Source organism: Choloepus didactylus, chromosome 8, assembly GCF_015220235.1.
Source record: "Choloepus didactylus isolate mChoDid1 chromosome 8, mChoDid1.pri, whole genome shotgun sequence".
Classification (NCBI taxonomy): Eukaryota; Metazoa; Chordata; class Mammalia; order Pilosa; family Megalonychidae; genus Choloepus; species Choloepus didactylus.
In genome coordinates this window covers 117,566,338-117,589,982 of record NC_051314.1, presented here as the reverse complement: position 1 = coordinate 117,589,982, position 23,645 = coordinate 117,566,338, and the positions used below count along the sequence as shown (strand labels likewise).

Here is a 23,645-nt window from a genome sequence, read left to right as displayed (position 1 = left end):
CACTAGAATTAAAATTTCTTCACATCCTCTCCAAAACTTGTTAATTTCCAGTTTTTAAATAATAGCCATCCTTGTGGGTATAAAGTGGTATTGCATTGTGGTTTTGATTTGCATTTCCCTAACGGCTAATGATGTTGAGCACTTTTTTGTATGTTTATTAGGCATTTGTATATCTTCTTTGGAAAAATATCTATTCAAGGTCTTTGCCCATTTTTTTCATTGACTTGCGTGTCTTTTTCTTGTTTCATTGTGAAGGTTCTTTATATATTCTGGATATTAAGTTCTTATCCAATGAATGGTCTTCAACTATTTTCTCCTATTCTGTAGGTTGTCTTTTCACTTTCTTGATAATGCCCCTTGATGTACAAAAGTTTTTATTTTTGATAAAGTCAAAGTTGTGTATTGTTTCTTTTGTTGTTTTTGCATTTGTGGTTGTATCCAAGAATCCATTACCTCACCCCAGGTCATGGAGTTTGGCCCCTATGTTATCATCTAAGAGTTTTATAGTTTTTGCTTTTATATTTAGGTCCTTGATCCATTTTTAATTATTTTTATATGAATGTGAGGTAGGGGTCTAACATTATTCTTTTGCATGTGGATATCCAGTTTTCCCAACACCATTTATTGAATGGAGTATTCTTTACTCATTGCATATATTTAGCACCCTTGCTGAAAATCAATTTGCCATAGATATGTGGGTCTATCTCTGGAATTTCAATTCTGTTCCATTGGTCTATATGTTTACCTTTATGCCAGTACCACACTGTTTTGATTATTATAGCTTTGCAGTACAATTTGAAAATAAGAAATTTGAGTCCTCCAATTTTATTCTTTTTCAAAACTCTTTTGACTATCCAGGATCCCTTGCAGTTCCATATGAATTTGAGGCTCGGCTTTTCCATTTCTGTAAAGAAAGGTTGCTGGAATTTTGATAAGGATTACATTAAATTTGTAAATCATTTTGGATAATATTGAATCTTAACAATATTGTTTTCTAATCCATGAATATGGGATGTCTTGTCATTTATTTAATCTTCTTTAATTTCTTTCAGCAGTATTTGTGTGTGTGTGTGGCTAATTTAATATGGAGGTAAGGCAGAAGGAATTACAATTGACTCAACCTTTAGGAGTTAGTAGCAGAAAAATGGTGACATAACTAAAGAGTAGTAATCACAAATGCCACCATGTTTTAAATACCCACAATATTTTGGTTTATCATGTAAATTAGCCAACTGTGATTTGAGGCATATATAATAAACATCCTTAAATATTAAATGAAATGGGCTTCAGTGGCAGAGAGATTCCAAAAGGAGCCGAGAGGTCACTCTGGTGGGCACTCTTTTTAGGTTCTGAAGAGTTGGGGTAGCTGGTGGTGGATACCTGAAACTATCAAACTACAACCCAGAACCCATGAATCTCGAAGACAATTGTATAAAAATGTAGCTTATGAGGGGTGACAATGGGATTGGGAAAGCCACAAAGACCACACTCCACTTGTCTAGTTTATGGATGGATGAGTAGAAAAATAGGGGGAGGAAACAAACAAACAAACAGACAAAGGTATCCAGTGTTCTTTTTTACTTCAATTGCTCTTTTTCACTTTAATTATTATTCTTGTTATTTTTGTGTGCTAATGAAGGTGTCAGGGATTGATTTAGGTGATGAATGTACAACTATGTGATGGTACTGTGAACAATTGAATGTACGATTTGTTTTGTATGACTGCATGGTATGTGAATATATCTCAATAAAATGAAGATTAAAAAAAAACTGAAAAAAAAATTATACCACTTGTATACCTGTTCCTAAAAATAAACTGTTTAATTTCATTAAAAAAAAAAAAAAAAAGAAAAAAGAAAAATAGGGGGAGGAAACAAACAAACAGACAAAGGTATCCAGTGTTCTTTTTTACTTCAATTGCTCTTTTTCACTTTAATTATTATTCTTGTTATTTTTGTGTGTGTGCTAATGAAGGTGTCAGGGATTGATTTAGGTGATGAATATACAACTATGTAATGGTACTGTGAACAATCGAATGTATGATTTGTTTTGTATGACTGCATGGTATGTGAATATATCTCAATAAAATGAAGATAAAAAAATAGATAATAAACATCCTTAAATATTAACAGTTTTCTCTCTTAAAACCAACCTTTATCTGTTCTCTGAGTCAATATGAATCTTTTTTAATGTAATTTTTGAAATTCTCATTTTGTTTACATATTGTTTTCCTGGTTTCCTTTAGTTCTTTAATCTTAGTTGAGAGGTTGATCTAAGATAATTAATTAGTAATTCCAGAGACTGAGCTTCCTCCAGAAGAGTTTCTGTTGTATTCTTTTTCACCTGTGACTGGGCTATACTTTACTGTCTCCCTGTATGTTCTGTAATTTTTTGTGGAGGAGTGGACATTTTGAGTATTATGACAAGGTAACTCTGGAAATCTAGTTCTCATTCCTGAGTCTGCCACACCAAGAACAGGAAAAAAAGAAAGGAAAACAAAGAAAGAAAGGGAAAACAATGAAAAATAAATATTAACACAAATACAGAGCATTCTAAGAAGAAAAGATGTTGTACTGACTCTCCAAGTCTCTTGTTAGATGCCAGTGGGAAGCCAGAAGCTGCTGCTTTCAAGGTAAAACTGAGGCCAGCATTTGTGCTGGTTCCTCGGGGATCCACAGTTCACACAATGAAGAGAAAGAAAGGAAATAAATTTTTAAAACATGGCTCTGTGTCCCGGTAGATGCTGGTGTGAGGCCTGAAGCTGTTGCTGCCAAGAGGGCCAAAACCAAGAGGGGCATTCACACTGGTCTCTTAGGAATCTACCAGACCAAGGAACACCCCCCACAGAAGAAAGAAAACCAAGAAAAAAGGTTAACTTTCTTTACTTCCTTCTCTATGTTTGTGGGAGACCAAAAGCTGCTCCTGCCCACAGGGCCAGAACCAGGGCAGTGTCCATGCTGTCCCCTCAGGGATGCCCAAGGCTGATCTCAATCTTCAAACCAAACTTTTGGAGCTTGAGGTTTCTTCTGCCTGCCCTGGCCCCAACCAATGGCTCCTGTTATCCTGGGCTGTGTTTCCAGAGCCATCTCCACAGTCGCTGCCATGGGTCCAGACATGGGGAACTAGTCACTGGTTTGAGTTTTCACTCACAAAAAACGGAATTTTCAGCAGCTTCTCCCTTGTTTGGCATGTCCATGTTGTTCTAATTGTCCAATTAGGTTTGACAGTTACCACCTGGTCAATTCCTATCCCCTTTTCCAGTGCATTCATTTTTTTCTGTGGAGGAAGCAATCTTTTAAACTTCCTAGTCCTCCATCTTCTTTCTGTGCAATCTCTGAACCTGAGGTAAAACCATTTGGAAGCTATAAATACTTGAAAGGTTAGAAAAGAGGGGTGGGAAATTCTTAAAATTCAGGCACAATTATGTTTGTCACTGGTTCATTTTATGAAAATAACACTTGTTTCACAGGCAGAATTAACATGTAAGGAACCCCTATTTTTTCATACACATTAAGCTAGAAAAATGTTGTCTATTTTTAGACTTTGCCCGGTCTTTGAGCTTTTGAGAACAAATGTATTTTTGACTTGCTGGGTTGGGAATCCATCTCTCCCACAATCACCAGCCATTCACACCTTCATAGGTCTCTAACCTTCTTATCACAGTAGGTTCTAGAAACGGTTCCCATGGTAACTTTCAGTCAAACAGGGTAGCCCAGTCAAACACAGACATGATAAAGAAAGAAATACTGGCTGGTCTTGTTCATGATGTCAAAGCAAAGAATAATTCTAATTACTTAATAAATAGACTGAAAGTCAAAATGGCTATTGAACCATATAACCATGCCATCAATCATGGCATTAGTGGCTTAAAAAAAAATACAACTTCTAAAATTACCATGTCCAAAGAAAATCATTGAGAAAGCATACAGCATAAATTTTATAGTAACAATCAGCTGTTGTTTGGGGAGCATCTATTAAATATCAGGTGCTGGGCTAGGTAATTTAAACATATAATCTTATTTATTCCCTCAGAAAAAAACAGTCACAATAGATTTTAGTATTTCCATTATTTACCTAAAGCAATTGAAGCGCAAATGATTAAAATTAGATACTATCACTTAAATGGGATTTGGACCTAGTTCTGCCCATCTCCAAAATTTCTGCTTCTTTCTACCACATTTTTTGAACATCTGCCAAGCATAATCTATAGGAATGAGTCACTGTTGTGCTGAGAGAATTCACAATATATTGAGTACAGATATGAAAGGTAGCATTTTGGAAATCATTTTGGCTTTAGGATCTTACAGTCTGGGGATTCTGGCTTAATAGGGTCACAAAATTTGGTGTTAAATGAGTTGTCTTGAGTGCCAGCTCCTCTACATAATAATAGACAGGCTTGAGAAACACGTTTAATCACTTTTAGCCTCAGTATCTTCTTCTGTGAATTGAGAAAATAATTCAATAGGATGTTTTGAGTATTAAATGAGGACAAATATTTGATATATAAAGTGGCTATTATTATTATCCTACATATCACATAAGAATTTTGGCACATCTCTTCAGAGCATAACACTCAGTTTTTGTTGTTGTTTTTTTTTCACTTGAAAACGCCAAGTTGAATTCTGTCCTCAAGCATGTTTTGTTTAATCCCCAAAATTAAGTGTTCTGCAGAGCTTCCATCCTGAGTCCATATTGGAAGTCAGGAAACAATCAATGCCTTACCATATATAACGTACTGTCATCTTACACATATATGCACATGTGGCAACTTGATAAGGAAATATCATTTATATTTTTAATTCAGTTTTATTGAGATATATTCACATACCATACAGTTATCCAAGGTACAACCAATTGTTCACAGTACCATTATATAGTTGTACATTCACAACCACAATCAATTTTTGAACATTTTCATTACCACACATGAAAAATTTTAAGAATATAAGTTGAAGTAAAAAAGAACACCCAAAACATCCCATGCTCCCCATGTCTCCCTATTATTTATTTACTTTTTGTCCCCATTTTTCTATTCATCTTTCCATACACTGTGTAAAGGGAATGGGAGCCACAAAGTTTTCACAATCACACGATCACACAGTGTAAGCTACATAGTTATACAATCGTGTCCAAGAATGAAGGCTACTGGGTTGCAGTTCAATAGTTTCAGGTATTTCCTATATTTATTTTAAATTAATGCTTATTCAGTAATAGAATTTAGTTAACATTCTGTGCTCTGATTGGGAAAGCAAATAGAGTAAGGTTCAGAAGCTGAAGGCTCAAGGATGAGTTTTTTGATCAAGGAAATAGCAGTGCAACAAATTCGAGTTTGAATCTGGCAACTTAAGGACTGTGATTCAACTGTAAATGTGTTTCCTATGGTCAGCACAGCTTTATTTTTTTTTTAATTGTTGCCTTTCAATTATGCTTTTAGACAATGCATGTGCCCTCCAGATTGCTAGCTGTTTCTCAATCATTCATATCCTCTTATATTTGGCTGCTCCTCACATATATATTATTCTGATTGACATTTAAATTTGGATCCTCACCTTCCCTTTACAGAAGAAGACACAAAAGAGATGTGGCTTCTGTATTCTGAATTGATAAAGACAGAGGAGATTGTATCTGAGCATGTGAAACATGAAGGTCAAAGCTGGCCTGATTCAGTCACCAAATCATACCAAAGTAAAGAAGTGACATACTCTACCTGAAAAGATACATTTAGGACATACATAAAAAGTGTGCTATACATAGATTTTAAATATTCTTTCAGCAAGCATTCCTCAAGCATCTGTTATATGAATTTCAGATGTATCTGAAACATGATAAGTACTATGTAACTCATTGTTCTTTATAAAGTTACCATAATCATCCTTATCATCTCTGCTCTTATTATTAGTCAGGCACAATCTAAGAAGGACAAAGGAACATAAGACCTCTGTTCTTCTTTACTCCCAAATAGCAGGCATCCCCAGGGTCCAACACAGTTCCTGATACATGATTGGTGCTCAGAAAAGTCTCAGGAATGAATGAATAAATAGTGGAAGATAAGGTGGAGGCTGTCCCTAGCCTTTGAGAGCAGCATCTAAGTTGTTGGATAATATCACACCTGGCAGAGTAGATCTTGGGCTTTGATCTTCCTGGAGGAATTGAAAGAAGAGAATATGTAGCTGGAAAAAGTTTCTTGAGAGCTGAACAGGATGTTAAATGGATGAATAGATAATGTCTGCAGAGAATCATGGCTGTAAGTGCTATATAAGCACTGGACATCATTAATATTACTATTTAAAGGAATTGAGCATCCTATTGTTTCTTATGTGGTAGACTTAATGCAGCAGAAGTTTTCTAAGTGTTCCCTCTAAATTGCCCTCTACTCAGTCTAGTCATTGATTGGGTTGACAGCTAGAGCTCTGAGAATACTTTAAATGCATGTCACGTGGGAAGATTTGGTCCACCCAGCAGTTGCTCAGATTCTTCTCATGCCTCACTTGAACTATTACAGCAGCTTGTACATGACTTCTGGCCTTAGATCAATCCAAACAACAAACTATTCTCCATACTCTTATCTATATTGATCTTTCTTAACTGTATTCTAATCATATCACTTTTCTTCATTAAATCAGTTCATGATTTCCTGTGACCTGAAAAACTGAGTCCAAACTTCTTTGTAAGGCGCATCTTGAAGGGCTGTGGCTAACACCCCTCTTCTCTGAGAATCCTACCATTATCTAACTACCTAAGAGGAATCTGAACCTTTTTCTGCTCTTCTTCCAAATGACTCTTCTAACCTTTGTTGAACTTATAAACCCCTGAGTACATTTCAAACATCACTTCCTCCCTGAAACTTTCTTTCATACCCATCTGCAGAAGCAGAATTAATAGCTTCTTTGCCTATGTGTCCCTGACACTGAATAATTCTCTTGTATTGACCAGGAACTTTAGAAGCAAATTTTGGGAGTCCCGCTGTATTAGTCACGATTCTCTAGAGAAACAGAAGCAACAGGGGATACCTATAAATATTATGAGATTTTTATAAGAATTGTCCCATACAACTGTGGGGATGCACAAATCCAATTCCATAGGGCAGGCTGCAAGCTGGGAACTCCTATGAAGATTTTTGATGCCCTGGGAGAATCTGGCTTTCTGAAATAGAGACGGAAATTCCCTCTTCTGATTGCTGAAATCACTTCTCCTTTTAAAGCCTCCAACTGACTGGACAAAACATCTCTCATTGTTGAAAGCAATCTTATAGATGTAGTCAGTCATAGATATAGTCAACATACTGATGATTTAATTCCATGAAATGTCCTCACAGTAACAATCAGTCTAGTGCTTGCTTGACTGAACAACTGGACACCATCACCTGGCCAAGTTAACACATGAACCTAACCATTATACCAGCGTAAACAACTTAAGCAATAAATTGGGGTTTATTCACTCATGTCACCAAACTGCACAGTGCCCAGGGGTTGAGCTGGCTTCGAGGACGATTGGGACAAGTGCCTGTGACCAAATCAAGGACTCTCCCATAGGCAGCTATCTTCATGGGGCAGAAATGATGGACACTAAAATTGAAGAGAAAAAAAGAGCTCCTTCCCACCAGTTAGAAAACTCCCAAGAAAGCATTCTGGTTGGCCTGGCTTGGCCCTCATGAGTATCCCTATAACTATTTTCATGGACTGGGGACTGGGTACTATAATTCACCCAGATTGAGTCAAGGTCCAAAGGTCCATCCCACTCTGCCCAGGGAGTGGAATACCATACTTAACAACCCCACCAGAACCTTATTGGTTTTCGAGTAAGACAGAAGCAATGCTCTCAAAAGAAGAGGGTACAATCTAAGAAGAGATTCCAGAAAGGCAGAGAAAATCAAATGCTAATTGGAATGTTTTTCAGTCTGTGACTAATAACACTTTTCAGATTGCATTACAATTATGTGTTTGAGTGTGCCCCTCTGACTAGAGTTTGCACTCCTGGAGTTCAAGTACCTTGTCTTACTGTTCCGGTTTACTAGTGCTGCCAGAATGCAAAATACCAGAAATGGATTGGCTTTTATAAAAGGGGGTTTATTTGGTTACACAGTTACAGTCTTAAGGCCATAAAGTGTCCAAGGTAACGCATGAGCAATCAGGTACCTTCACTGGGGGATGGTCAATGGTGTCCAGAAAACCTCTGTTAGCTGGGAAGGCATGTGGCTGGTATCTGCTCCAAGTTCTGTTTCAGAATGGCTTTCTCCCAGGACGTTCCTCTCTAGGCCACATCTCCTCATCAAAACGTCACTCTCAGTTGCTCTTGGGGCATTTGTCCTCTCTTGGCTTCTCTGGAGCAAGAGTCTGCATTCAACAGCCATCTTCAAACTGTCTCTCATCTGCAGCTACTCTCTCAGCTTCTCTACATTCTTCAAAGCATCCCTCTCAGATGCACTTCAAAATGTCACTCATAGCTTCACTGAGTTCCTTCTGTTTGTCAGCTCATTTACATGGCTCCACTGATCAAGGCCCACCCTGAATGGGTGGGGACACGCCTCCATGGAAATTATCTCATCAGAGTTATCACCTACAGTTGGGTAGGGCGCATTTCTATGCAAACAACCTAATCCAAACGTTCCAACTTAATCCCCACTAATATGTCTGCCCCACAAGATTGCATCAAAGAATATTGCTTTTTCTGGAGGATATAATACATTCAAACCAGCACACTTACTCGTTTGCTTTCTCTAATACCTAGCATGATGCTTGGGGACAAGTTGACACTTAGCTAATGTTTGTTGCTGAATTAATAAGTAGATAGTCTCCAGTGCTCTATAAGTAAAACATCCAGTGTACATAACTACAGGATGCTGTGGTATTTTGAAGTTAGCTAAATGAACATTTACAGAATCCCTATGAGTTTAACAGTCATTGGGTGATTCAAAACTAAACTAAAAACACAACAACCTTTGAATTACAATTAATGACACTGAATATGTACTATTAACATTTTTATAAAAGATATTTAATCCTCACAAAAATCCCATGTGTTATAGGAATTATCATTATTTTATAAATTAGGAAAATGACATTAAAAGATTCTGGGACTTTCCCCAAGTTCTTGCAGCTACTGGGCAGCACAGCAGGGATACAAACTCAGACTCTACAATTCCAAGTCTTTGCTCTGTTCTTAAACAAATTAATCAACCTCTCTGGGTAAAATGGGGATAATAACACTTATTTCTGAAGGTTGTGGTAAGGAATAAAAGAGCAACATGTAAAATTCCCAGCACAAAACCTAATCCAATCTAGAGGATCAATAGATAATTGTCGCTATGTCTGTCAGGGACATTGGAAGACTCCCTAGGATTTCTGACTGGTACATATCTGTGGCCAGCTTTGGGGTCCCAACCAGTTCTCACATGTCTCTCCTTTTCCCTTGTCCCAGGAGCCAGGGACATAGCCTGCTTTTCTCTCTTCTTTAAAGCTACCCGCTCTGTCTCCAGTACATTCTCTCCCCCAGGACTGGCTATAGAACAGTTTACAGCTCTTGGGCTTCCTCTTCCTTGCCTGAAGTCAAGCACCCAGTTCCCTTTTGCTGCCTCAAGTAGCTTATCTCTGGTTCAAGAAAGAAAAATTCCAAGAGACATTAGATATGTGGATCCTAGACCATGTTCTGACTTAAATAGCTGTGTGACATTCATACCCTCTTCTTGCATATATAAAATGAGGCTGTTGGACCAGTGAAACCTCTATATTAAGTTTTTTGTGTAAAGGAAATTTCAGTGAAAATATTTTAAATGAAGAGTCAAGCAATACCATTACCAGTATCAAAAAAAAAAAAAAATGTTTCAAATATGTTTTCCATCTACCAAATAAATCAGCATGCCTTGCTTAAGTTTATTAGATCCATTCCTACTCCTTTTAACTATTCCTTTTTGCTCTACCTCTCAGCAAGGATTACATGCCTGCAGCATACATTCAGAATTTGCTCCTTAGCATAAATTTCAGGAAAAGTTGAAGCAAAGAGTAGAGAGAAGAACAAAATAACAGACGTGACATTTCTTGTAGGCTCACTGAATAGATCTCACTTGGCCAACTGCTGCCTACTCATTAGTCTCACTGACTGAATCCGATTAGCCCACCCTGGTTTATTTTCGGCAGTCTGGGAGCACATGGGCCAAAGCTTACTTTCATGGCTGATACAATCATGCCCAAAGCTGTTTTTAGTATTTGGAAAATTAGTCCCTTTCCATGGAAGATTTCATTGTCTATGAAGCATTGTGATACATCAGATATATATTTCTTAAACACTTTACAAAATTGAGCATATTTATTCCTCTCTTTATTGTCACAAACATCTTCTGCTAAAACAGAGCAAAAAATTCTTAACAATTATTAATTTGATACCTGTAGAATTGCTTTTTGTTCTGAGTATATGAAACAACTTCTACAATCAATAAAGAAATAAAAGCCAGATATCAGTACTATTGAATTTGCCCTTCTGATGTCTTGATTTGTCTAATTTCTGGCTTACAGGGTTTTCTTGTTATGCCCTAAGCACTACTTTTAGGGGGAAGACATGAATAATAAGAGGGAAAAAGAATAAATTTTTTTCCTCAGAAATATAACTTTTAGGTATTGAGTAATATATCCTATATATTTTCTATCTATATTTTTGAACAATGAGAATTAAAAGTAATAACAATTATTTTAGGTCACTGAGATACAAAAATTATGAGATTCCAAATAAATTGTAAAGTATGTTCAGTATAAAAACTTTATCATGAAAATACGACATATTGGAAAATTTTTTAACAAGAAAGAAGCAAAAGGGTTTTCTCATCAGACCTTAGGTAATTTGAACACTTATTTATAACCCTACTTCCCCATTTGCCAAGCATTTCATGAATAAATTACAACTGAAGCAAGTAGAAGGCTCAGACTGTGGTTTGAATCCCCAGCACTTAGTATTATTACATGGTACTTAGTAGACACCTCTGTTTATATTGACCGAATGAGTCTATCAAAGAATAACTCCTCTTTTCATGAATATTATTACCTCTCCTTTCTTCATACATGATCCTTTACTGTCCAATGAGGAGATTCCTGCTTTTCCAGACCATGCCTTGTGTTTGTGTTTACAGAATACCAAGGAAGCAGGGTGAGGTAAAATTTACAGGGAAAGGAATAAAGAGAGAGGGGTCTATGATAAGAGAAAAACTGGGGGGTTTAAGAAGTATTGCTGGAGCCCTTGGGTACACTGAGATGCTAGTTATTTTAAATTCCTTTTGGTTACATGCCTGCATTCTTTACCAGGACACTATCTGGGAACAAGGACTGAGGACTAAACTAAACTTATCTCTATTAACTTTATTAGCATTCCAATGGCAAAGATCCTTTTCATTAAAGGCAAACAAATAAGAAGGCCTTTGTGATTGAACCCAGAAGTATATTCAGTAATAGAACCCCACCCCCACCCCTTTTTTAAACAGTTTCTATTTCTTTGGTGAGATTTCCTATCTTTCATTCATTATTAACATACTTTTTAACCTTACTGTGCATGGTTAACAAACACTGATTTAAAGTACTTGTTTGCTACATCCAACATCTGAATCCTGAGTTAGTCTTTGTTGATTATCTTTTCCCTTGAAAATGTGTCACTTTTTTTTATTTCATTTTATATTGATTAATTTTGGATTATACCCTAAATATTGTGAATCTCATGTTGTAGAGACTCTGGAAACTGGCATATTTTTCTGACTAGTTGATATTTTTGTTTTAGCAGGAAATTCACTTGGTATGGATGCAAACTAAGACTCACTAGGGTGGCAGCTCAAATCTTAGTACAGTTCTTTTAGCTTTGGCTGGTCTACTTGCCTTGCACATGAATGATTCAAGGGTCAGCCTGAAATTTGGGAAGAATTTAGGGCTCCCTCCCTCTGGTTCTCTCCTTTCCAGGATTCCCACACTTTTAAGCACTTAGGGTTGCCCAAATTCTGTCATCTTTTGCTTCAAGCTAAATGAAATTTTTTTTTTAGAGTTCTAGCTACCTCACATGGAGCTGACTGCAGCCTCTACCCTTAGGCAATAAATTGTAAGAATGAATGAATGGTTGATAGAATGAACGAATGAATGAGCAAATAAATAAACAAGTAAAATAAAAATAACTCACTCTGTGCCAGTACATTCTTCCAAGTGTCAACTGACCTCCAGAATCTGCCCATATTTTTTATTTAAGTGCTTTTCTTTCTCTATCTTCTCTGTTTTCTACTACTCACCTAAACACTAAAATGCTCTTATAAACTTTACACTAGCCTCACAGTTACACCTGGATCACTGGCAATATAGAACGGGTACTTTTAATGCTTGGTGCCAGAAGTGCAGTACTCAATATTAAACTTGCCCATGTGTCTGAGGATGACGAACAAAGTGTATAAACAAACATTTTAAAGTCAATCCATGGTGACTATCCCCTACTAAGACTTTGCCTAGCCCGACTCATACCAACAAACATCTCAAGCACTGGTCCTGGTGCTAGAGATGTAGCTAGAGCTAGAAATGTAATATACTCTCTGCCCTATAGGACTTACGGTATAATATCATGAACACAATTAAGCCTATTAAATGCTAAGACAGATTTAAATTTCTGCTGACAAAATATCATTTATAAGTACTTGTCTCATAAAAGTAGATTTCTAAAAAATGAAATTAGAAGGAAAGCATATCAATATATTTTTATGCCTATATAGCTTCTTTTAAGGTAAGGATGTGTAGTATGTGTTTGATTTGGCTGTTGAAAACATGTGAGGTACCAAAATTGGTAAACAGATTAATTCTTAAGAGGAAGATGTCCACGTACAACTAATACAATCAGCAGTGCTTTCCTTTTAACACGCATGCCGGTTGCGTACTGTGTTTTAGCTCGGTGTTAGGAAAACAAGTCAAGGGGGCCAGACAGGTGAAAAAACAATGGAACACATTTTCTGTACTTGTGGAGATCAATGGTTAAAAGCCCAAATCAGATGTGTGTCCTTGAACAAGTTACTTAATCTTTCTGAGCTTCCGTTTCCTCATCTACCAAATGAGGCTTTTTTGAATATTAAATAAGGTGATTATGTTTATAAAGTGCATAGCATAATGCCTGAATCCTGGTAGGTCCTCAAAGATTTTCAGCAATTTTTCTGTCCCACTTTCATAGACGAGAAATCTGAGGTCCAGAGCAGTGAAATAACTTGCCTAGGATACCTCATACCCAAGAGATAAAAATAAATCATCAGATAGTATCAACAAAGTGCGTGAGTTTTTGTTTGAGACCAGAGTCAGACTGACTGAACCTGTGGAGTCTAGGAAAGCGTCAGGAAGAAATATTTAAGCCATCTGCATAAATGATTCCTGGAATATTGTCCATTTGGACAATATTTGGAGCAAAGATTTTGATCAATCAACTGCTGACTTTCCCACAGATGCCCACAGATCCCCAGTCTGGTCCCTTCTTCAACAACTCAGAGTCTCTTATTAAGGACTGGCTCATCTTTACAAAGGATTTCCACAGGTTTTCGGTCCTGGTTTTTTTCTTTTCATAACTGACAGGTGGGAAGTGAAAAAGGAAATAACCACCTTGAAGCATTCTTCTAGAATTTTTCTGGGGCTATCAGAGCATTACCCCCTCTAAAATAGGGTACTTCTTACAACATGTGGCTTCTCCAGCATAGCTGAAGCCAAGGACTTCTCTGGAACATAAGTGCCAAGATGACTTTCACTCCCTCGTTATTTACTCATTCACAAAAGGTTTGTTTTGCATTTATTATGTGACACAATCCATGAACTGGGAGCAGCTTTTCAGTGGAGAAAAATCCTCAAAAAAAAACCTTGAGAGGATCATTTGTCATAAAATGGCTTATCTTTCTCTGCTTTTTTTGTGTAACTAAAATGGCTATGTAACTCTTACTTTACTGAGTAGTGCTGTCACAACATTCATTTTAGAAAAATTAGCTTAGTATATTTTTATTACTGATAATCTGAATTTGACCTCCATTTCCTTTTTTTCTGTTTTCTTAAACAGAATGCTACAACTTTCCACGTAACTGTCCAAGATGACAATAGCATCATTGTCTCTTTAGAAGCTTCAGACGTCATGAGTCCATCATCTGTGTATGTTGTGAAGATCACTGGTGAATCCAAAAACTACTTCTTCGAATTTGAGGAATTCAACAGCACTTTGCCTCCTCCTATTATTTTTAAGGCCAATTATCATGGCCTTTATTATATAATCACTCTGGTAGTGGTAAATGGAAATGTGGTCACCAAGCCATCCAGATCAATCACTGTTCTAACAAGTAAGCATCATGTGAAATATTGTCTTCAGTGTTTCTTTCTTGAATGTACTTTTATGGGGCTCTAGCTGAAAGAGAGTCAGGGCTTGAAGCCAGATGATACAGATGCAAAGTTCTGCTCTATATGATGGCTACAGCTTCATTAACCTTTTGCTAAACACAAACCAGTTTTAAACCAAAGGAAAAAAAAAGTAAACATCAATGAGGTAGTTATTCAGGAACTGAATGACAATTTTAGTGTTATAAGTGGACCATATGATTTTCTGCTATCTTACTTAATAGTGAACATAACTAGTGCATCTATTTTTCTCAGAACATATATTATGGTATTAAGCAATCTTAATTTATTTGGATTTTGAGACAATGGAGTTATACTTCTATTTAACCTACTCAGATTCATTTATACATTTTTAACTGAGATAGAGAAAAAGATAACTGCATTTATCAATAGCTTTTCCCCACCTCACCCTTAAAGTAGTCTTGAATTCCACTGCCCAAATATAATGCCAAGAAAAACAAAATCACTGAAATTTTAACCTTCAAGGGTCCAGGTACTGATGATATGAGAAGTTTTGTAGGAATGATTTTAACTGTATGTGATTTTTGTTTTATTCTCTGACTAATCTCAAAGTAAGATGTGAATCCACTGTATATGTTGAGGTAAGGGAGACAAGCTGATATCCATAGGATGGTAGGGGTTAATCACTAGAACACTTTAATGGCTCAAAGAAGTTCATTTTTGTTCATCATTCTTCAGTGCAAGTTTTCCAAAGCTTGCATTTTTTTAAAATACCAGACATATTAACATACAGTTAAGGAAAAGGACATAGTGATATTGTCTGTTGTGATAAAAGGAGAGAGAAACAGCAAGAAGCAAGAACTCAGAATCAAACTAGAGGATATGTTTTTAACATGTCTGCCAAAAATTAAATACAGTCTCACTTGGCAGACTCCCAGGATTACTATTTAGCTCTAAAAATTAGAATGGCACAGACCCAAAACCTTCAAGATTTATAGATACAATGACCTAGGATCTAGTTGAATTTAAGAAAGAACTTATCTGGAAAAACACCATCTTAAAAAAGTTCTAGAAAAAGGTGAATTGGGAGTTAATAGATTCAGACAGCAGAACTAGATTTATAATGCCTATAATACGTATTCCTTGAAATCATAAGCTCTACCTTATTCATATTTGTATTTCATAAGTGTCTAGAATGAACCCTATGCTCAATAGGTGCTCAATGAATATTAGTTCAATTAAGTTACTTAACAGAAGGAAAAAAAAAGACCAAGGCACAAAGCAAAATAGAGCATAAAACTATGGATCAATATTTATTAGTATGAACCTAGCCATTCCCAATCAGAGAAATCTCCAGGATTTGACCTTGTAGCTAATGGTAAATAAAAAAATTGGATAAGTAAGTAATTTCTAAGATTTATGGAATACCTCATTACTATTTTAGCACTTGCAGTGAGTTCTATTCAAAATATTTTCTAATTTCCCTTGTGATTTCTTCTTTGATCTATGGGTTGAGAAGTGTGTTGTTGAATGTTCAAAATTTTGGATATTTTGCAGATATCTTTTTGTTATTGATTTATAGTTTAATGCTGTTGTGATCCGAGAACATACTTTGTATGATTTCAATTCTCTTAAAATTGTTGAGATCCATTTTATGGCACAAAATATGGTCTGTCTTGGTAAGTATTCCATGAGCACTTGGAAAGAATATTTATTCTGTTGTTGGGTGAAGTTTCAACAAATGTCCATTAGGTCAAGTTGGTCGATACTGTTGTTCAGGTCTTCCTTACTGATTTTCTGTCTGCTTGTTCTGTCAGAAACTAACAGAAGAATGTAGGAGTTTCCAACTAATTGTGGCTTTATCTATTTCTCTTTTTAGTTCTTTTCATTTATGCTTTATGTATTTTGAAGCTCTTTCATTATGTTGTTAGGTGCAAACACATTTAGAATTGCTATATCTTCTTGATGAACTGACCCTTTTATCTACATGCAATGTTCCTTTTTAACCTTTATGTTGAAGTCTATTTTATCTGATATTAATTTAGTCATCCCAGCATTCTTTCATTAAGTGTTTGTATAGTATACTTGTTCCATTCTTTTACTGTCAACTGATCTACATCTTTATATGTAAATAGGTATGTTGTAGAATTGGATCCTATTTTATACCCAGTTGGAAAACTTCTGCCTTTCAATTGAATGTTTAGGCCAGCACTATCCAAGAGAAATAAAATGCATACCACATATGTAATAATAAATTTTCTGACAGATAGATTGAAAACTTTTTTTAAAGGTGAAATTAATTTTAATAATACAATTTATTTATCCTATTATATTCAACTATTATTATTTCATTATGTAATATATATAAAAATTTACAACACTTCAGTTTTACTTTTAAATATAAGTTAATTAAAATTAAATAAAATTAAAAATTCCAAATGAGGCTAGCGACTGTAAATTTAGACAGTACAGGTTTAGTCCATTTATAGCTAATGTAATTGTTTATATACCTGAATTCAAATTTTCCATATTGTTAGGCTGTTAGTGGGTGGAGTTGAATCAATCTAGTCAATGGCTGAGTTGGCTTTAAGGTATTCGTCACTTCAGTTCACCTTGGATTTCAGATTCTCCCAGCAGTAGGCTGCTGTTAACTTGTGCTTAGTGTGGGCGAGGCATGGTAGAGGGTTCTTCCTCAGTATCCCACTGCTACCCTCAGTTCACCCGCACATTCGGTGATTTTACCCCTCCTCCAGCAGTAGACTGCTGTTGCATTTTACCCAGTGCTAAGGTGCCTGTGTGTTGGCGATGCGGAGAGCTAGGAGTTCAGCCTGAGATCCTGAACTTCACGAGTGGCATATTCTCCACATTCCTAACTCTACCTATCCCCTAACAGCCAAATTCTGTCTTATATCTTTGAGGGGTGTTGGGGTGGAGAGTGTTTCCTGCCTCTTCCTCAGTAGTGGCCAGCCCCTATTTTGTGTTAGTGCAGGGTCATGGGCCCTTCTCTCAGGGACAGACACCTTTTGCCTCTACACTCCCTCAAAAACACGGATCTTTGCCTGGAACTGGAGGGAAGGATTTTCTGTTGCTCCTCCAATGCCTTAAGGCTTCTGCTTTGTGTTAGAGAAAAGTCCAGGGAAGTAAGTAAAGTTTCCTGCTATTGTCTTAGTGACACTGATCATCACCTGCATGTCTGTGCCACTGAGGTCAGCTCTCTCCAAACCTCACCCTGCCTCAAACATTACCATGACGACTTGGAGGAGGCCCAGGAAAACAACTTGAGAGGGAGTGAGGATTCCACTGCCAGTAGCACAGTCCACTCACACTTTTGGATGATGGACATGTTCTACATCTGCACTGTCCAGTATGGTAGCCACTGATTTTTAATTTCATTTAATTTTAATGAATTTTTAAATTTGACTTAGTTACATGTGGCTAGTAGCTACTGTATTGGACAGAATTGATGTAAACTGACATACTAGGCAACATTCAGCCTTTTTTAATTTGTTAAAATTGTAGCTGATTTTTTCTTGCCTGATTTATTGATGGCCACCTCTTCTCCCATGTGCTGCCAAAAGCATATCCTTTCTCTCATCAGACGGATTTGTTGCTCTTTGGAATTTAGTGTACTTGATTGTCTTGCAACCTCAGCTCTCTGATAAGCTCAAGGACATTTATGGTTTCATGGATTATTTGGCTTTTTCTTATTTTTAGGGTGAGAGTGATGTTGTCTCGCAGATTCTTACATCCTAAGCAGAAGCAGAAACATGCACTGATTTCTAACTTATAAAAATTAATTAATGGCCCTGATCAAGATGGCAGAGTGAGATACTTCTGGGCTCCATTCCCTAACAGGAGCTTTGAACAACCAGAAAGAAGGACAGAAGCATCTCTTTCAAAGCTTCAGAAAAAGGTTAAAGTAACGGAGTGACTGTTGAATGGAGAGACAAGCAACTTACAAATGCCTAGAGCCCTGGCTGGCCCTTCCCCCACTCCTCATCTGCTTTGTGCAGAGCTGGCTCATGTTCCAAGTGCAGATCCCCAGAATTGGTTCCAAGGGGAGCATAGTAACCCTTATGCTTTCCATATTGTTGGGCTCTTAGTGGGTGGAGTTGAATGCAACAGCAGTCTGCATATTGTCTGCCCCAAACTGTCTGGTGATGACCTTAGGGACTCACTGTCACAGAACTTGTCCTATGTGTAGAAGGGAGCTCACAGAACTCTCCTACAGAACTTTGTGGGAGAAGAGTAAATTGGCTACCTGGGACAAGGGATTGCTGGCTATAAGGCATAGAGTGCAGTGCCAGGGACCATGAGGAAACTTTCTGAGGGAAGGGGGGTCATTCATAACCAAGTAAATGGTGGAGTTCCTAGAGCCACAGGTGCATGCCCAAGACAAGATGAATGTGCAGGAAGGATCAGGAAGGCCCCTAGCTCTGGCCTGGTGCTATTCTCTAAACTCATTTTATGGATAAGCCCTGAAGGAAAGCACTTACACAGATCAATCTGCAAAGTCTGGGAAAGGTGTTTTCTTTTCATTAAAATATCAAAATGTCTCAGTTTCAATGAAAGGTTACAAAGCATGCAGAGAAAGAGGAAGTGATGACCCAGGCAAAGGAGAAGATTAAAGCATTAGAAACCATCAATGAGGAGGACAAGTCCTCGGATCCTGGGACATTAGAGACAAAGACTTTTTAAAAATGGTTCTAAGTATGTTCCAATGGCTGAAAGAAAACATGAAAAAATAAATAAAGGATAACAGGAAAATGATAGATGAACACAAAGGGTATATTAATAGAGATGGAAATTATGAAAAGGTACCAAACAGAGTTGAAGACCACAGCAACAGAAAATAAAAATTCCCTGTAGGTGTTCAACAGCAGGTTGGAGTTAGCAGAAGAAAGAAAGAACTGAAAATAAGACTATTGAAATCATTCAGTCTGAGGATAAGAAAGAAGAAAGAACAATGAACAGATTCCGAGGAACCTGTGGGTCACCATCAAGCATTGTGTAAGTCCCAGAAGGAAAAGAAAGGCAGAAAGAGGCAGAAAGAATATTCAAATAAATAATGGCTGAAAACTTCCCCAATTTAACAAAACATGAATATACACACCCATGATGTTCAATAATTTCCAAACAAGATTAACCCAAATTTACACACACCACAGCATATTATGATCAAATTGTTGAATGCCAAAAATTGAAAGAGAATTCTAAAAACTGCAAGAGAGAAGCAACAAGACATGTGCAAGGGAGCCTCGGTAAGATTGTCAATTTCTCATTGGAAACCATGGAGTAAGAAGGCAGTGGGATAAAATATTTAAATGTTGAATAGCCAAATATTGCCAACCAAGAATTCTATATCCATCAAAACTGTCTTTCAAAAAAGAGGAAAGGAATAAGAAATTCCCAGATAAGCAGAAGCTGAAGTTGTTCATCACCTCTCCAAGAAATGCTACAGTGTTCTGCAGTTTGAAAGGAAAGGACAATAAACAGTAGATCAAAGCCACATGGAATACTAAAGATCTCTGGAGGGCATAACAATGTAGGTAAATATACATGTCAATACTATTGTAATTTTGGATTTTACTCCATTGTTGACTTCCTATAGGGTTTAAAAGGCAAATGCATAAAAAGTAATGATAAATCCGTGGTTTTGGACTCATAAGGTACAAAAATGTAACATAAAAATGTAATTGGTGACAAGAACTGCATAAAGCTGTGGGGATGGAGGAATATAGGAACATAGTTTGTATATACTATTGAAGGTAAGTTGGTATCAAAGCAGAAGGAGATTGTTACAGATTTAAAATGTTAAATTTAAGCCCCTTGGTAACAACAAAGAAAATAGTGGAGAATATGCAAACTCAAAGAGATAGAAATTAGAGTACAGGTTGCCAGGGGCAGGGAGCAGGTGGAATGGGGAGTTAATGCACAATGGGTGAAGGGTTTGTGTTTGGGAAGACAGGGAAGTTTTATAAATGGAAGGCAGTGAGGGTACCACAATATTGTGAATGTGCTTATTCTTATTGAATGATGTGCTTGGGAGTGGTTGAGATGGGAAAATTTTGCTGTACATATGTTTCCACAATTGAAAAAAACAAAAGGAAAACAGCAACTAAAGAGATATGACCATTAAATGAAATTCATGATCATAAATAGGCTCTATCAAGGTGGAGAAAAGTCTCAGTGAGACATGTTTGGGACAGATGGAAATGCTGGAATATAGACTGTAAGCTGTACATCAATGTTAAATTTCTTGAACTTGATAACTGCACTTAGTGTGGTTGCATGGGTGAATAGCCTTGCTCTTAGGCAATGTACATGGATGTATTAAGTGTTCAAGGAGCATGATATAAACAACCTACACTCAAGTATTCAGAAAAAGGATTGATAAATAGAAATATAGATAGACAAAAAGATAGAATGATAGAAGCATATGGAGAACATGACAAAAAGTTAAAATTGGTGGATCTGGGTATCAAGGGGGAAGAGGAGTTTGTTGGAGTTCTCTGTATGAGGTTTGTATTAATTTTGTAACTGTCCTGTAAGTTTGAACATATTTCAAAATAAAACATTGAAAAATATTAATGATAGTCTACTGTCTCTCATCTTCAACATCATTTTTAACAGCTTAATTACATTATCTCAAATTTCAAAAGCAATAATAGATTAGGAATAAGAGCTGGGGATTAGTGTACAAATATTTCAGTGACATTAACATAAAGTGCATTAGTTGACATTTGGGTTTCAGCTACTTCCTTCATAAAACAGGGAATGGAAGTACATGATTCTAAGATTACTTCAACCTCCAAAACTACCATTATTTCATTAGCAATGTATTTTTTCATATTTATTTTTCTAGTGAGAAATATTTTTGAAAGGTTTAGAAAATATTTGTAGTATCTGCTCACAGAGTTGACACATTGCCCTTGAGAATAAAAGGGCATATTTGTTGCAGTTGTTTATTGTATTTTAGCTGCTTATCTTGATGAAATAAGCAATGACAAAGCAGTAGGCCCTGGGGCACTCCTTTGATATTTCACTACGATTGTTCTGAGTCTGATGCTCTCAGAGAAAGCTGAGAAACTTGGCAAAGAATATATTCAACACAACAGAGTAGTGTGGCCATTTCAAATGAGTTCCAGGACACTTAGGCTCTAATATCTAATTAATATTTGAGTGCACTTTAAAGGGAAGCAGTATTTTCTCAATAATATAATATATGGGTATAATTGTTTAGAAATTGGCTAACTGTTATATACACACAAATGCCCCCTATGTTAGTAAAGTCCTACAGATAGTGGCTATAATCATTGCAAAACATACATAGAGACAAATATAATATTCTATACAGATCTATCTATTATAAATAAAGTAAACCATGTTTTTAAATTTTTATTCAATATTTATTGGGTGTATTTTCTATTCCATGCATGTCCCAGGTGCCAGAGAAATAAAGATAAGTAAAATACCCACTCCCAAGCATTTTGCACTATGATGGAAAAGACAAAAAATAAACAAAAAACATTAAATTTCTATGACAAACTTCCAGGGAAAATGGCAGAAAAGGGAGTTTCAAGACTCCGTTCTCCCACCAAAATGACTATGAAACAGGCAAGAACTGTCTGAAACAACTGTTTTGAAACTCCAGTGGCTAAAAGAACACCATACATATCCAGGGAAGAGTGGGAGGAAGAGGCATATAAATTACAGTAAAGAACTGTAAATAACTCTCTCTGCATGATGACTACTGGTGCCCGTCCCCCACTCTCACCACAGGCTGCTTTGGGCCCAGCCACTGGCTAGTTGCTGGTGATGGAAAAGGGAATAAAAATCCTCTTCCCCAAGCAATGAACAATAAGAATAAATCCAGAAAAAATATTCCATTCACAATAGCAACTAAAAGAATCACATATTTAGGAATAAATCTAACCAAGGATTTAAAAGACTCGTACACAGAAAACTACAAAACATTGCTAAAAGAAATTAAAGAAGACCTAAATAAATGGAAGGATATTCCATGTTCATGGATTGGAAGACTAAATATTGTTAAGATGTCAACACCATCCAAAGCAGTTTATAGATTCAATGCAATCCCAATCAAAATTCCAACAACGTTTTTTACAGAAATGGAAAAACCAATCATCAAATTTATATGGAAAGGTAAGGGGCCCCATGTATCTACAGCCATCCTGAAAATAAAGAACGAAGTTGGAGGATTTATACTTCTTGATCTTAAAACTTTTTACAAAGCCATAGTAATCAGAATAGGAGGTATTTGGCATAAGGACAATAATATAGACCAGTGGAATCAAATTGGGAGCTCAAAAATCAACTCTCAGATTTATTGCCGACTGATTTTTGACAAGGTGTCAAAGACCACTCAATTGGGAAAGAATAGTTTCTTCAACAAATGGTGTTAGGAAAACTGGGTCTCCATTTGCAAAAAAAAAAAAAAAAAAAAAAAGGATCCCTACCTCACACCATATACAAAAATCAACTCAAAATGATTCAAAGACTTAAATATAAGAGCTAGAGATACCATATTCCCAGAAGAACACTGTGTCAGTTTGAATGTATTATGTACACCCAAATACCATTATCTTTGATGTAATCTTGTGTGGGCATACCTATCAGTGTTAATTAGATTGTAATTCTTTGAGTGTTTCTATGGAGATGCATCCCACCCAACTGTGGGTGATGACTCTGATTGGATAATTTCCATGGAGGTATTGGCCTGCCCATTGGGTGGATCTGAATTAAATTACTGGGGCACTGTATAAGATTAGACAGAAGGAGCGAGCTTGCTTCAACCAAGAGGGACACTTTGAAGAAAGCACAGGAGCTACAGATGAGAGACAGTTTGAAGACGGCCGTTGAAAGCAGACTCTTGCTCTGGAGAAGCTGAGAGGGGACAGATATCCCAAGTGCAACTAAGAGTGACATTTTTGAGGAACTGCGGCCTAGAGAGGAACATCCTGGGAGAAAGACATTTTGAAACCAGAACTTCGGAGCAAATGCCAGCCACGTAACTTCCCAGCTAACAGAGGTTTTCTGGACACCTTTGGCCATCCTCTAGTGAAGGTACCCGATTGCTGATGTGTTACCTTGGACATTTTATGGCCTTAAGACTGTAACTGTGTAACTAAATAACCCCCCTTTTATGAAAGCCAATCCATCTCTGGTGTTTTGCATTCCAGCAGCATTAACAAACTAGAACAAAAATGTAGGGGAGCATCTTCAGGATCTTGTGTTAGGTAAGACTTAGACTTAGATTTTATACCCAAAGCACAAGACAAAAGAGAAAAATAGGTCAAT

General features: G+C 36.7%; 1 protein-coding gene across 2 annotated transcripts in view; it reads left to right on the top strand.

Annotated features, from left to right (window-relative positions):
• Positions 1 to 23,645, top strand: part of PTPRO (protein tyrosine phosphatase receptor type O) — a 254,990-nt gene that overhangs the window by 135,698 nt on the left and 95,647 nt on the right. For both annotated transcript variants that reach the window (XM_037845676.1, XM_037845675.1), the window contains exon 2: positions 14,035 to 14,308. In XM_037845676.1, coding sequence (XP_037701604.1) covers positions 14,035 to 14,308 — 274 coding nt within the window. The remainder of the gene's footprint in view (positions 1 to 14,034; positions 14,309 to 23,645) is intronic.